The 14,189-nt window shown below is 50.4% G+C and overlaps 2 protein-coding genes across 2 annotated transcripts in view; both read right to left on the bottom strand.

Moving 5' to 3' along the window:
* Positions 1 to 280: 280 nt before the first annotated feature.
* On the bottom strand, positions 281 to 8,101 carry CLEC19A (C-type lectin domain containing 19A). The gene is made up of 5 exons (XM_030484836.1): positions 8,031 to 8,101; positions 2,639 to 2,804; positions 2,055 to 2,148; positions 1,162 to 1,294; positions 281 to 382 (listed from the first exon to the last, which is right to left on the bottom strand). The coding sequence occupies exons 2-5, from the start codon at positions 2,800 to 2,802 to the stop codon at positions 303 to 305; spliced, it is 471 nt and encodes a 156-aa protein (XP_030340696.1). The 5' UTR covers positions 2,803 to 2,804; positions 8,031 to 8,101; the 3' UTR covers positions 281 to 302.
* A 3,980-nt stretch (positions 8,102 to 12,081) lies between these two features.
* SYT17 (synaptotagmin 17) overlaps positions 12,082 to 14,189 on the bottom strand; it is a 39,435-nt gene continuing 37,327 nt past the window's right edge. Inside the window, exon 8 of the mRNA XM_030484815.2 lies at positions 12,082 to 13,269. Coding sequence (XP_030340675.1) covers positions 13,073 to 13,269 — 197 coding nt within the window. The 3' untranslated portion in view covers positions 12,082 to 13,072. The remainder of the gene's footprint in view (positions 13,270 to 14,189) is intronic.

Raw genomic sequence — 14,189 nt, forward strand, 5'->3', positions numbered from 1 at the left:
TGTATTGGTAAAATCATGGGTTTCCTCTAATACGCTGCAACAGTTGATCTGAAACCCAAAGCCAGGCTCAGGCCTGGGGGGCTCCTTTGCTGTTTAATACAGCTCCCATTGCTGTGTGCCCATGGAGAGGGTGAGCACCAGGTTCATTCCCATAGACTCCAGGAGGGATATTGCAGCCAGGGTCTGACTGGGGATGCTGAGCAGCTCCACAGCTCTCACCACCCATGCCATGTCCTGTCTGTTCTTCCCTGCCACTGGAGAGGTGACCCAAAATGAGGGGAGCTCGGGCAGCACCAGCAGCCTCAGTCCAGGGCCAGTGAGGGGATCTTGCAGACGAAGGGGAAGGCTCTGCCACAGGCGTTGTCATTCCAGGACCGCAGTGCTATCACCCAAAAGAAACAAGGTGTTAACCGAGAAAAGGCTTGAGGAGGTCTCCATGCACCACCCTCAGGACCAGGACCTCCTGCCATTGCGGGAGGCTTTCCCTGGATGGTCTTCCATTTGGACTGTTCCCAGCCATGTCTCCTCACAGCATCCCCATCCCTGTCCTGGGAATGCTGGCAGGGATTCCCGACCCAGGCACAAACATGGTAGCACAGAGGCAGCTGCAAACACAGCTCTGTACCCTACAAAACATTAACAGGCTGTCCATGGACCAGGCATTTAGGTATGTCCAGGGAGTCTGGATACACCTGACTGGTCTCACTGGCAGTGGGGGTGTGAAGTGGGATTTTTGCAGAAGCAGAGATTTTTGCACAGTGAGATGCCCCTAGCCTGAGTGAGGGAGGGAAAAGCTGTCAAAGCAATGGGTGTTTCCACAGGCCTCCTGTGTGGGAAGGGAAATAGGAAAATTTGACCTTTGGCTAAATTTGGTGATTCTTCCAACTGGATGATGCTCCCCTCCCGCTGCTGCTATGGGAGAGGGAGATGGGCTGGGAGCAGAAGGAAAGAGAGCATGTGTGTGTATGTATGTACATGGTGAAAGAGGAAACACATCGCTTCTCTGCAAAGAAAAAAGGAAATAATAATAAAAAATTAAAATGCAAATCTTCAGCCTGCCAGAAACCTCTTCAGAATAGATGAGCCACAGTGGGTTTAAAGTATTGACATGCAAATAAGACTTCAGGTGCCCTCAACACCAGACACCTCAACACCACTCACCACTGCTGTGCCGGTACCATATCTGCACGCAGTCCTCCTCCTCCGGGATGGAGTGGATCCCGTCATCGGGCTGAGTGCCATCCCAGTAGTGGTAGTCATAGGAGGAGCCATCCGTCCACTCGAAGTGACCCTCCTGGTGCAGGGTGACAGGAGAAAGGCCATATTCACAGAGCCGCGCTTGCAGAGTGGGGGTCCCACTCCCATGTATACCCATCCCCGGTGCCACACAGCCCGGGACATGGGAAGAGGCTGTCACCACTCAGCAAAGGCCAAATGGCTCGTCTGCGTTTTACAACTGAAAACTTACCCTGGAAAGCCCCAGCATTCACAGTGTTCTCACCAGAGGAAGCCCAGAAATTAAACCCATATATTTTTTAGCACACCCACCCAATTCTGTGTTCCTTTTCCTTTTCCATTGCTTTCCCAATATCTACAAAATGTTTGCTGGCATGGGACTGTTCTCCTAATGGCCTCAATTTCTCTTTGTTGCATATTAGACTATGTATTTCCAACGTGTCAGCTTTGAAAAGCTACAGAGTATCATGAGAAAGGAATGAAACTTGGCGATATTTGACGTTGGAGAAGTTTCCAGTTTATTTGCTTTTCTTGGACCAGCAGTACAATACTCCTTCTATTAATCCATTCGTAAAATATGATGTGAATAATCAGTAATTATCAATCTATTAATTCCAGTAACACTTATCATTCCAAAGCAGACGGGAGGGGGTGAAATTACAACTTTCCCCCTTGTGCTGCACAACAGACTCTACACCACCACCTGATCAATGGGGCTATAAGGAACAAAGAAGAAAACCAAGTGGCTTTCCTGGGGGAAAACGTGGGGCAGTGAAATTCTCAAAGCCATTCCCCACATGGTTGCAGGGAGCTCTCACCTGCCGCAGGTCATTGAGTCCTGTCCAGATGTCAGTGGGGATACCCGGCACACGGCTGTTCACCAGGTCATACACAAAGACATTTTCTTCCCAGCTGGAAAACAGAGCAATATGGAGCCACTGAGGGAGTGTGTCAGGCAAATGGCCAGCTATGCCCTAAGCATTCGCCCTGTGGCATGGCCAAATGGGTTCCCATCGTCTAATTGCTGCCGATTGCTTTCCTGGGTGTGTCTAAGAGGTGTGTAGTGTGGGGGAGAGCTGGGGAAGAGGGAATGGAGGAAAAAGCCTGTGTAATGACGTTGTATTTCTATCCCTTTATCAAGAGTGAAAAACCACAGGTTTGGGGAAATTTAGGGAATACTACATCAGTTTTCCTGCCAGGCCAGGAAAAGGCATTTTTTACATCACTTTAGTGTGCCCAGTGCATCAGAGTTGACCCAGTTGCTGCTGCAGAGGGATGCTGAGGCTGCGACATGACCCTGCAGCTGGCCCAGAGGTTATGCTGTGGGCATGGGACTTTGTCCCCATTTGCCTTCTTCCCCAGGCTGTGCCAGGGTGGGATAACATGTTTCTGCACCCCTCACCTGTGGATGGAGGTCAGCTTGGCTGATCTGATGCCAATGGAGAACTCAGCACAATAGAGGTCGGCTTCAGCCCAGGTCTTGTTGATGGGGAAGTACCGGTAGCAATGGCCCTCGTACTCTGTCCAGAAGAGCGGGCAGGAGTAGGCATGAACAGGCTCCGGCATGGCTGGGGGCAGAGCAGAAGACATCCAGCAGCTGATGGTGAAGCAGCATGGCCGGGCAGCAGAGCAGGCAGTGAAGGCAACAGTGTCCAGCCTGGCTCTCCTTCACTCAGGGCAAATAGCCACCAAACACGTGCACAGAAAAACCAACTGTTGCAGAAGCCACATAGAATTTTGCAAAAGCCAATCCATATTTTGTAAAATAGGTTCCTCAGTTTTAGCATCTGCCTAAATAAGGGTGAACAGTTCAAGCCAGTTTGACATTGGTTCAAGCAGAGAGTGCTTGAAACAAATGCAGTGATATTTGCTGCTGAGGAAACCAAGATAAGGGCTCCTGTCACCTCTACCAGGCACTACTGGAGCAGCAGTGCTTGGATGGGAGCTGATAGCCAGGGGTTGCAGGGTTATGGCCACAATCTGCCCTCCTGCAAGACCAACTTGCACCTCCTTCCTCGAGTAACCCCCTCACCATCCTCTGTGTCCCTGGGCCCAGACACAGCCGTGCACGTACGCACGTGTTCAGTTTCAGCCCCATAAATAGCTGGGTGAGGAACATGCCGCTGGGAGCGGTGCCAGCCTATCTGACTCCCACCGCCAGATAAGAGCTGGAGCCCATGGAGCTGATCCTCCTCCCTCACCACCTTTCAGCGCAGCGGGGAAGTTTCCCCAAAAGAGGCCATTCAGGGGCAGTACACATTTCTGGAGCCTTTGCAGTTGCCGCTGTGTAAACACTGCAGCAGTGTTAACATATCCCTCTGACCTCCCCCAAGTCATGCTCTCCCCGTCGTGCAGGGAGGATGCAGCACACACACACCGCACCACCCAGCACTAATGCAAATGCAACCCCCAAATCTTGTGTCACATAGGCTTAACTCTCTTAGCTGCTGGTGTTTGAGCCTTGGGCAACTCTCAGCTCCCCCAAAGTCAGTTCCTGCATCCCCATGGGGTCCTGGTCCAGGGTCTCTGCTGTTGCTGGAGTGAGGCGGGCAGGACAGGGGGAGCAGGGATTGACAGCAGACGTCAGATGCCATGAAATTATCCAAGCAGGTAACAGGCTCAAGCCCGGAGAGGTCAGGGTGGTGCTACAGGGCCGCAGGTACTGAGGGGCTGGGAAATGGCTTTCCCTGAGGGTGAGGAGAGCAAAACCCTGCCAGCGGCAGCATGGGATGTGGGAGCAGTGGCGGCAGCATCAGCATGGGGAACAGGAGACATGAGGTGAATTCAAAGCAGTGGTGGGAGCATTCCTGGAGCTGAATCCTTCCCTGAGCTAGTGTTGACAGCTTGGGTGATAATTTTGTATTTCATCAGCTCTTTCCACGTGGGGATCTCTGAGTGTTTCACAAACAGCCGCCAGCCAGCCCTTGGGTCCCTCCTGTCACACACACCCCCCAGGCAATAAACCACAAATGCAAAGAGCCTTTTTTTTCCCTCCTGAGAAAGGGGCAGAGGCCAAGCTGACTGCAGAGCCCTGTGGAGCTATCACCCCTGGACACCCCCTCTGGAGGTTCCATAGCTGGGAGCAGATCTATACCTCACAGCAACAAACCCACCAGGAGCAAAGAGGAGCTTTTGCTCTCCCATCCTCGTGGGCTGCAGAGGATAAAAGATAAGGCATACCAGGCTGGGAGAGCAGAATAGTTTTAGGGGAGGGCAGCCAACCTGCAGCCAGCTCAATGGCAATGCAGGATTCAGCTCTCTGAACCATACATGGGCATCCTTGCATTTAGAAAACCCTTAGAACAGCCCCAGGAAATGTAAATGATTCTACTGTAGCAATAGAGCAGAAGGACCAGGAACACCGAGGGCTGATGTGATTTCCTGGGAGCCAAGCCCTCCTTCCCATATGATGCTGGCCAGGGGTTCCTGTCCCCATTAAATGCAAAGCAGAGCCAGAGAAGAGGGTCAAACCCATTGGATGAGGCTGTAGATTCACCACCAAATCCCAGATAAGCATGTTGCCCCCATTCAGGACAGGACTGGGATTTGGTCCCGGCTCCTGGTGACTCCAGGTTGCTGCTCCCTCCTGCCGAGGGCACCCCAGGAGTCAGCGGCAGACAGGCACCACCAGCTCCCCCAGCAACTGGGATTTATTACAGAGACTGTGCAGCTCCTCAACGAACTCTTCACCTCTAGCAATGTGGTGGCAAAATTCACAGGGCTTAACCCAGCAGCATCCCAGCAAACGGGGCCCTTCACTCCCAAGTGCTAATTGCGGTGGGAGTCCTGGTGCCCCTGGCTCTGAGCCACTTCCATCGGCTCCCCCATCACCCAGGAAAATCACCTTCCTGCTGTTCGGAGCAGCTGAAACTGAGTCAGAGACTGAGACAGTCCTTCTTTGTTATTACATACTGCTTCCCATTAGGTAGCATTAATTTGATGAGCTTCAGTGAACCAGAGGTGCCTGAAGGAATTTAAGGTTAAATATACCAAAAAGGAAAATATGGGAGGTCAGCGTTTAATTAGCATCTTTTCTCTTAGGTCAGGATCAGAGGCTTTGGCTGTCTCTTTGGAGAACTATTGCTCCCAGTTTTACAGGCAGGAACAATTGGGGGTGCTGCTTTGTCTGGGATCTTCCTTCCTTTGCTTATTTACAGTGCAGCAGTTTTAATGTCAGGGCCATGTTTTAACACAGCACCAGCAAAATAGATGCCCTGACCCGGCTGAGGATAAGATTCGTATCAGGCAGCTGTTACTAACTCAGAAAAGCTGGGAAACAAGAATTTTGGGTCAGAAAAAGAGTTTCATGCTCTCTGGGTTTGTGTCAGTGCCAACAAAACTGGAGCCTTTTATTTTCTTTACTAGGTGAGACCCGCTGCAGAACCACCAGGAAAATCACTTGTGAACGTCTTGCAGAAGCTGGCACTGCTCTGCCAGAAAATTTCACTTCCCCACATGGCCAGTTTCCAATTAGAAATAATTCACTGTGAAAATCCCAGCCAGTATCATAAGTTGTTTTTATTCCAGGATGCTACTGATAAAGATAAAATACCAACTGTGTGGCTCCCACTGATGTAGCTAGCGAAGACCAGGCTTTTTCCTGAACAGCTTCATCCCAAGGTGCAATGGTGCCTCACCTCCAGTGATCTGCAGGTTAGAGATATGAAGTTTGGGGCTAGGGCAAGGTTGGCTAGAGATGCCCATGCAAAGAAGACTCCTGGAGGGTTGCAGCTCCATCAAAGGGTTTTGGACAGCAGAGCGGATCAGATCAGTGCTGGCAGCAGATGCTCTTCTTGCTGCAGAGCATTGAAGAGCTCTGTTTCAGCAACAGCTGATGACTTACCACAAAGTTTAGAGACATTAAGAAACACCTCACTGAAAGGCATGGTCTTGAAACACCCCCCTTGGCACATACATAAGCTAATGCTGCCATCTGACCTGAAAAAAGAAAGTGAACCTCTTCAGCTCTTGGCAAGTAGCTGGGTTTGGAGGGTGTCCATCAACACTCAAGAGGCTTATCTGAAGTTAACGCCAATGGAGAAGAGCTGAGGAGATCCCTATTGCATGGAAGGCTGGGTCATTTCTAGGGCAGAGCTGCCTACAGGGCCCCTCTGCTGGTGATGCCGAGAGCAAGTGATGGGCAAGCCTCTCCAGCTGACGGTCAGAGCTGGGGCTCAGGACAAGCGTCCTGGTGCTCACCAACGCTGAATCACCTCTAACCAGCACAGGACCACAGGGAAGACCAGCAGCATGGCTCTACCCCATGTTGGCACTGCTGGGGCAGAGGGCGGTTATAGCAGATGGGTGAAACAACAGGGCTGGGACAGGAGAGCCCCAGGACAGCTTCAGCTAGGGGGTTCAAAGGGCCAGCTGAACCAGACTTCCACCCCACCACGGCCTCAACACAATCAGCCCGCACCCTCTTTATTGAATAAATCTTAAGAATAAGGGGTTAAAACAGGGGTTTGATGGGCAGGAGCATGTAGCAGGGGCTAAGACAGCACTATTGTGTGATACTGGGACACCTCAGGTCATCCGTGGCTTTAAGAGCACGTCCTTAAGCCCTGACACTACAGTCATTATAGGCAAACAATCCCACCTTCATGTTACTTGCAGTATTTGTCTTTCATTAAGAGATGACAGTCTCATGCTTAACATACACCTTCAAAACAAGCAGATGAGGGATGGGGTTTTGGTCTCTGTGTGCCTGGGGGGACATACGGAGCTGCAGGGGATGGTATCCACTGATGGACGTGAAGCTCATTTAATAACTTGGCAACATTTTACACTCTCTAAAGAGTTTCTTTAGGCATATGTTACAAATTTCTAAGTGAAATATTAAACACCAGTTGAAGCACATTGGAAGTGACATCCTTTTACACAAAGGGCTTTGCTTTTTAGAATCCTGTAATGAAACCAAGCTGGTTTTAACAGCTTCCAATCTTCTGCCAGATATGTTTGGCACTGTGAGGCTACAGCAGACACCACAGCAGCCCTCCTGCAGCCAGCACTGATAGATAGGAGTTATCTTGCACAGTTTTTTTCCTCCTTAATTAGTTTTGGCCAAGCTCCCACAGATTAGGTGTCTGGCAGGAAAGCTGGGCTCGTATCGATCCTTTTTCTCACAAACTCATTGAATGACATGCCGGGAGTCCCTTTCTGCTCACATTCCCATATAAATCTAAACAAGGTGCAAACAAACCAAGAGCAGCAACTCACTTGCACCAGCCCCATGAAAAAGTTTGCAAGAACATGACATATAGCAGTCAACATCACCAACAGCTCAGGAAAATAAGAAGGAAATAAGAGGAATCACATAGCTGTGGCCACTTTTCACATGCAGTACGTGTGAGCAAATAAACAGGGAGACGCAGCAGATGCCCCAGCCTGTCCTGCCAGGCTGTGTGGCTGCCGTCCTGCACTATTCATACGTATGCCTCCCTGCAGTTATTTCTGCCCCTGCCATCCACACATGATGGGGATAGTTGAAGGTCCACAGCACCATGCCACGCGAGCACGTGTTGCTGAAGGTGATAGTGCAGCCTCTTGCACACAGAAACAAAGCCAGCCCAGAGACAACTTCTGTAGCCCGGGAGAGAGAGACTGAGGCTGCTCTTGGCATATCCCCACAAGAAAGTTGATTTCAAGGCAAGTCAGAGGTTTGTGGAGCAGTCAGAGAAAGGGGGAAGCCAGTTGCTGACCCTGCAAGAGGTACACACCCTCCTTTCTCAGCTAAAGGTATCACAGTTTAAAGTTACCTTTACTCCCAGCCGCAATCAATGCTTTGCACTCACCTTGACTGATCTTTATGTTGGTCTGGGGGAAAGCCTGGGCAGTGAGCAACGCCGCGGAGAGGAGCGCGCACACATCCCACCCGGTGCCCATGGCCAGGGAGGGAGGACAGCGCTCCCCAGCCCCGCAGGCAGCCGGCTGCAGGGGTCACCGCTCCGTCCGGGACCTCCCGGCTGTGCCAGGGAAGCGGCCGGCGCGGAGCTGGATATAGGCGCTGTGCTGCTCCCTCCCCCAAAACAGCGGCTCTCCCAGCAACACACACTTCCCACTCGGGCTGCCGGATGCCGGCCGCGCTCATCGCATCCCACCCCGAGGGACCTGCGCCCAGACCTTCGCCCACAGCCTGGCTCATGGGGTGCACGTCTCCTCCCAGAGAACCTTTGTCACACGCTGCAAGCGAGCAAGGAAATCCCCTATCTACCCCTAGTTGCTTCCTGAGACATGATTATGTGTTCCCAGTTGAGCACTGCCCAGTCGGCTACCTTCCCTGCAGGGATGCTGGTGGGCATCAGCAGCCAGGCACAGAGAGGGGCTCGGGACAGACCTTCATCTTGGGAGACTGAAAAACGTGCCTCTCTGCTTGCTGTGCATCAAGCACAGGACAGGGTTAGGAGCTGGAAGCAAGGGCTGTGTTAACGCAGGGGAAGCTGCCGGGCACCCCAGGTCAGAAAGAGAGGGTGCCCAGGGCTGCAGGGGAGCACAGCCCTGTGCGCAGCCTGTAATTGTGGGGTTTAACCCGTTTTGTGCTTTTATTTATTTATTTATAACCAGGAACAGGCAATGCTTTGACACGCAATAAAACATCTTGGAAGAGGGCACCACCAGGTGTGCCGCAGGTACTCGCGCTCTGCCCATCTGCCAGGTCCATGCAGTTCTGTAACAGCAGAAAATCTTCAGCAGTCCATACTGTTAACAGTCAATATTACGTAGCATGTCTCCTTCATGTGCTCAAACTGGTTTTGGAAATAAACTCCGGATTTTTAAAAAGGTTGTATAAAGTCCTGTTCTAGCTGTTGCACTGGTCAGGGAAACAGTATAGGCAAAATACTATGAAATTTTGTGGTCCTGCTCCATTTTCAATTTATGCCTTAAATCAGCATTGAATGAACTGCTTAGGAACACACTCAATGGTATTCCCTTTTTATTGTTAGCTACAGCTGAAAGTTTTCAGCATTTTCTGGGACTTCAGTTGGGATGACCAGTTTTTACAGGTACGATTCAAGTAGAAACAGTTCGGGGTGACGCAAAGCTTTCAGTATAGTAAAACATCCAGACTTACTCCACAGACAGTAACTAATTCAGTCAACTTTCATATATTAAATTTTCTTTGCATGAAGTAAAACCTTCTAAGAAAACTCCTCCCCTGTCCTCCCATTTGCAATTCCATACATTCATCCGAAACTATATGTCTCAAGGAAAAGCCTATTGATGTATCGGAGCACTAAAAATGAAGGAATTCTGATTATTAGAAACCAAGGCATGCCTTCTCCCTTCTTAACTGTGTGCCATCCCCAGATAAAACCAGTGTTACAAGCAATTACCAGCAAACTATGAAACAAAACTCTTTGAGCATATTAACCTACTTCCAAAAAACAAGCATTTACTCTTAAAGAGGGAGACCCAGAGTAACTTTAATGCTGTTTCTAGCAGCAGACCCACCACAGCAGCATCCCCCCAGTGCAAGGGGAGCACCGAGACCCCCATGCCTAGCACAGCAGTTGGACACCAGCTTTGCTCCCAGCACAGGGAGAGTACACACACGTTGTGCACGCAGAGCTGGCTGCAGCTCCAGCCGCGCTTGGGGTTATCTGCTGATTTCACAAAGCATGAGATGTGTTCTACCTGCTGGCTGCAGCCCCGGGAGCACAGCCACGTCTCATGTACTCAGCCCTTCTGCTCCTCTCCCTCCTCATGCTGTTTTCTGATTGCCCTCCAGGTCGGGAGCTCCTCAGTGTGCTTCCATCCTGCTTTTAGTGACCTCTCCTCAGGGTTCCCTCACCAATTTTTAGCATCATATGTACATGACATGCCCCTCCCTGTGAAACAGATACCTCATGGCTCCAAGGACAGACTCACAGGCAAGAGTGCCTTCTGTTAACTTTCATACCCGGTGCTTGAGCAAAGCATGTGGCAGGTCTCAGATCAGCTTCCACAGATGCCAGAGCTTTTGCTGCTGCCCACAGACACCACATGGAAGAACCTTAATGTCAATGGCAGCAACTGCTGAAACCACAGCCCCTTGTCTGAGCCTTTTTGAGTTACAGGAAGAGATTGGCCTCCTACAGTGCATGTTTTCCCAGGACACCCCATGGGCTCCCTCTCCACCGTGATTTATTGATGAGACAAACCAGGAGGAAACCAGAGAGCAGAGGTTTGCCATCAACCTGGCTGTGAGACAGAGGAGGAATTTCACCTTGCAGAGAGGCAGGTTAGAATTGAAACCCACCATCCAAAATATACTTGGAAAGAGGATGCCCATGGACAGCCCTGCAGCAACCACTGTCCCCACCACTCTGTGCTGTCAACACACATAGCTGTGCTGGAGAGCAGCCAGGAGCAATGTGCTGTGGTCAGTAAGAAGGGAAGGTGTTTCACCGGGGGACAGCGTGTACAACCACACCAACAAGGTAAGCTCCCACCTGTATTCACCCCCAGCCACAGCAACCGGGAGAAGGTTCAGCAACAAGTTCACCAAGGTCCTTTTTTGCCATCTTCCATTCAAAGCCATGCTGTGCTCTGCCCAGGAGCAGGGTGTCCGCACTTTCACTCTCCCCCCACCACTGAGAGTTGACTTCTGAATTGAGAGTTGAGACAGTATCTCTTGTAGCCTCCTTGCATTCTTTGCGTTCCTTCCTCCACAATGGCAGGGTCACTGTATCAGACTTGGCTGTTGCATGGAGAACACACATGGTGATGCTCTGAGTGCAGAAGAGAACAATACACCCACAACAATGTAAATTGGAGCAGGTCCCAGGCCAAAGGTATGCTGCAGGGATGCTGGTATCAGAGTTACAATGCAGACCTTCACACTGGAGCACAGACACCCTGGACAACAGCAACGATATTGACCAACACAGACATCTGCCCAAACAAGCAGTAAGCTTTTTAAGACTTGCCTGTCCCTAACTGCAGCAGCCAAACAACAAATGGAGGTGAAATAGTCACATGTATGTATTGTTTTCCTTCAAAAAATCAAAACCTTAAAAGTAAGGAGGTAACAGGATTTCATTCTGGGATGCACTTGATGAACAGAGGGGAGGGAGATGGCTGCTGCCTGCCCTACCACATGCCAGCTCTGGACAGTTATCTCTCTGGAACCCGGCGACCAGTGTGGCTGCAGGAAGGCTCTGCACTGCAGGGTGCATGGAGTGGTCCATGGGCCTGAGCCACTGCAGAGGCCATGGGCTACCCCCAGCAATTTCACAGGTCACCTAAGTAGCAGATACAGCCAGAGCTCGAGGCCCTTCCACCCCTCTGTTCCATCACAGCAGCACTGATGTGGCAGCAGAGCCAACCCATCCATAAGCCACTGTGAGGCTTCCCAGCCCAACACAGATAAATACTACTGAAGATAGAACAGATCCCTCCTCCTCCAAAATGAAGACACGGAAAGACAATAAAGTCATGAGCCAGTCCCAACTTTCTTCAGGGTGATGGCCTTTTTGTTGCAGTTCTTGAACGGGTTATAAGCAAGACACAGATTTTTATGCAGTCGCGATGTTAAAAATAAAGCAATAAAAAATAAAAATTGAGGCCCACCCCTGCAAAGAACCAAAACCCAGAGACTAGTGCAGAGATTTGACATGTCCAACCTGCAGAGTGTCAAATGTGTTCTGGCTGAGAACCACGCAGGGCCAAGCCAATGGACCTGGCTCACTCACCTGACTGATCTCCATCAGCCAGTCCCCAGTTTGTCTCAAATTGCTCCTGGTTCATCTGCAGTGAGTAACAAGGGCATAAAAGCCAACATCTTGGCTTTTCTTGTGCCATAAACATGACTGATGGAGCTCAACACAAAGATGAATTCTGCCAACAATTATCACCCCAGTCCACGTGCCACAATTAAATAGAATTTTATTTTCAATAAATATACAATCTGCATCATACCAGACAATATGCTGTGAAAAAATAAAATGTACAGAAGCAACCAACAGGACAGCTTGACCGTAGCTAAGTTCACTTGGTGACCTGGAGAACTACCTGGGTTAACACACACAACACAGAAAGAGCCACTGCAGTCTGTGAGAGAATTAAAATTGTGTATTTTGGGTCTTCTTAACTGCAAAAGTCCCCACAGCAGGTTTCTTTTGCACAACACAGGTTTGAAAAGACATGAGCTGGCTTTCCCAGTACAAATGCTATTGGAAATGTCTACTTTGCTACATCATCACTGTATCTACTTGACGCACACAGGCTGCTATCGAGAGTGGCAAGTCTCACCGCTGACATGACATCGGATCTGTTTGATGTGGGGCCACACGGCCACACACGTGCCCCAGCACACACATGTACGTGTACGTACTAACAGGAGCTTAATTCTGTTAAAACTAGTACAAGGACAAAACTGGAGTCAGAATCGATTTCACCACAGGTTCTACCGCTTAAAAAAATATTCTAGCCTAATTATCACGTTCACCAACGAGAGCACACAGGTACTTATATCTCCGAGAGGATGAGCCATGGACTGCGACTGGAAGGACAGCGGAGGCAACTCCCAACTCCTCCACCCACTCAGCGCTTGCTGCAGCAACTCCATGCACAACCCTGCCACACTCCGCCACATGGGATGCGAACAGCAGAGCGGTGCTGGGTGCGAGCAGCGAGAGGTCCAGCCAGGAGGGACGCTGGTGGCACCAGGGGAACAGCCTGGACCCGGTAGAACACGGTTCACAGAGGCCAGTGCAGCCGGTTGGGTGCCGGCAGCTGCTTCAATCCAACAGAGCTGCTGTGGGGTGCGTGTAGGGTGTGAGGTGGGGTGGTTCAGTCAGTGGTTTATTCTTTTGCCTTGTCCACCTTCTTGGCCTGGCTGCTGTTAGTCCCCACCTCATGTTACCTCCAGGGATGCTGGAGAGACGCGATCGCACTCCTCCCGGGACCGCAGGCTGTGCCACTGCTCCACGGCAATCCGGTGCGCGTTGAGCATCCGGCGCCAGTGGTTGGACTCGGGGGCCCCTGTTGAGTACTGCCCGATCACGATCCTCCCGATGAAGTCGTTGCTGCTCTTCACGTTGTGCCCATACACTGGAGAGAGCAGAGACAGAGACTGGTCAGGGTAAAAGCATTGCTCATTCACCCACAGCCCTGCCCCCAGAAAGCCAAACATCCGCAAATGCCCCCTCACATAGCACACCAGATGCCAGTGTTTTTGGTGTATAACTCAGCACCTCGAAAATGTTAGAGAGACCAAATCAGGAGTTTGAAAGGGATAAGACAAGCTGCACTAATGACTGAAATACAATTCAAACAAAGACACAAATCCACAGTTATCATGGTATTTAGCAAGAATAGGTAAAGTAGAATCATGGAATGGTTTGGGCTGGAAGGGACCTTAAAACTCCATTTCCAACCACCCTGCCAGAGGCAGGGACACCTTCCACTAGACCAGGTTGCTCAAAGCCCTGTTCAACCTTGCTTTGAAGTAGAATTACATCAGGTAAAGACATCCCAAAAGCTCTGCCTGGACATCGTGAAATGGTGAAAGCAGCCAAGCAGCCTGCACCTGGGTAAAGGAAGAAGCAGCATCTCAAACTGTCCTCCTCCAAATGCAGGTGTCATGAACCATTCCAGGCTAATCGGTAGCCTTCCCGACCCAGACAGGAACCATACACCTACAGGCTGTCAGCAGGATATTTATACAGAAACAATTTGCCATAATTATGACTGCAACTACTTGTTAAAAGTCCAGGAAAGCAACCAAGGGAGAGACATCAACCCAACACCCCATCCTTCAGATTAGCCCAGTCTCCTGGAACTAAAGATCACAGACAGCAGCAAACTCTAATGATGGGCCCAATCCCAGGAAAGTTAGCATGCTCCTGCCAGACAGAAGCAAAAGCGCTTTGCATTCTGCAAACTAAAGCCCTGCCTCGGTTCATTAGAAAGTTAAACGAAGAGTCTGTGCAAGCTGAAGCCAGAATATCCACAGGCACTGGCTGGAATAT

This window comes from Strigops habroptila, chromosome 4, assembly GCF_004027225.2.
Source record: "Strigops habroptila isolate Jane chromosome 4, bStrHab1.2.pri, whole genome shotgun sequence".
In the NCBI taxonomy this organism is placed as follows: Eukaryota; Metazoa; Chordata; class Aves; order Psittaciformes; family Psittacidae; genus Strigops; species Strigops habroptila.

What these genes read in the sequence shown, in the direction of transcription:
- CLEC19A (XM_030484836.1), bottom strand. Translation starts at nt 2,802, where the DNA reads ATGCCGGAGCCTGTTCATGCCTACTCCTGCCCGCTCTTCTGGACAGAG. An exon ending in AAGCTGACCTCCATCCACAG is followed by an intron (nt 2,149 to 2,638) that starts GTGAGGGGTGCA and finishes TCTGTTTTCCAG; the next exon opens with CTGGGAAGAAAATGTCTTTG. An exon ending in GACTCAATGACCTGCGGCAG is followed by an intron (nt 1,295 to 2,054) that starts GTGAGAGCTCCC and finishes ACCCTGCACCAG; the next exon opens with GAGGGTCACTTCGAGTGGAC.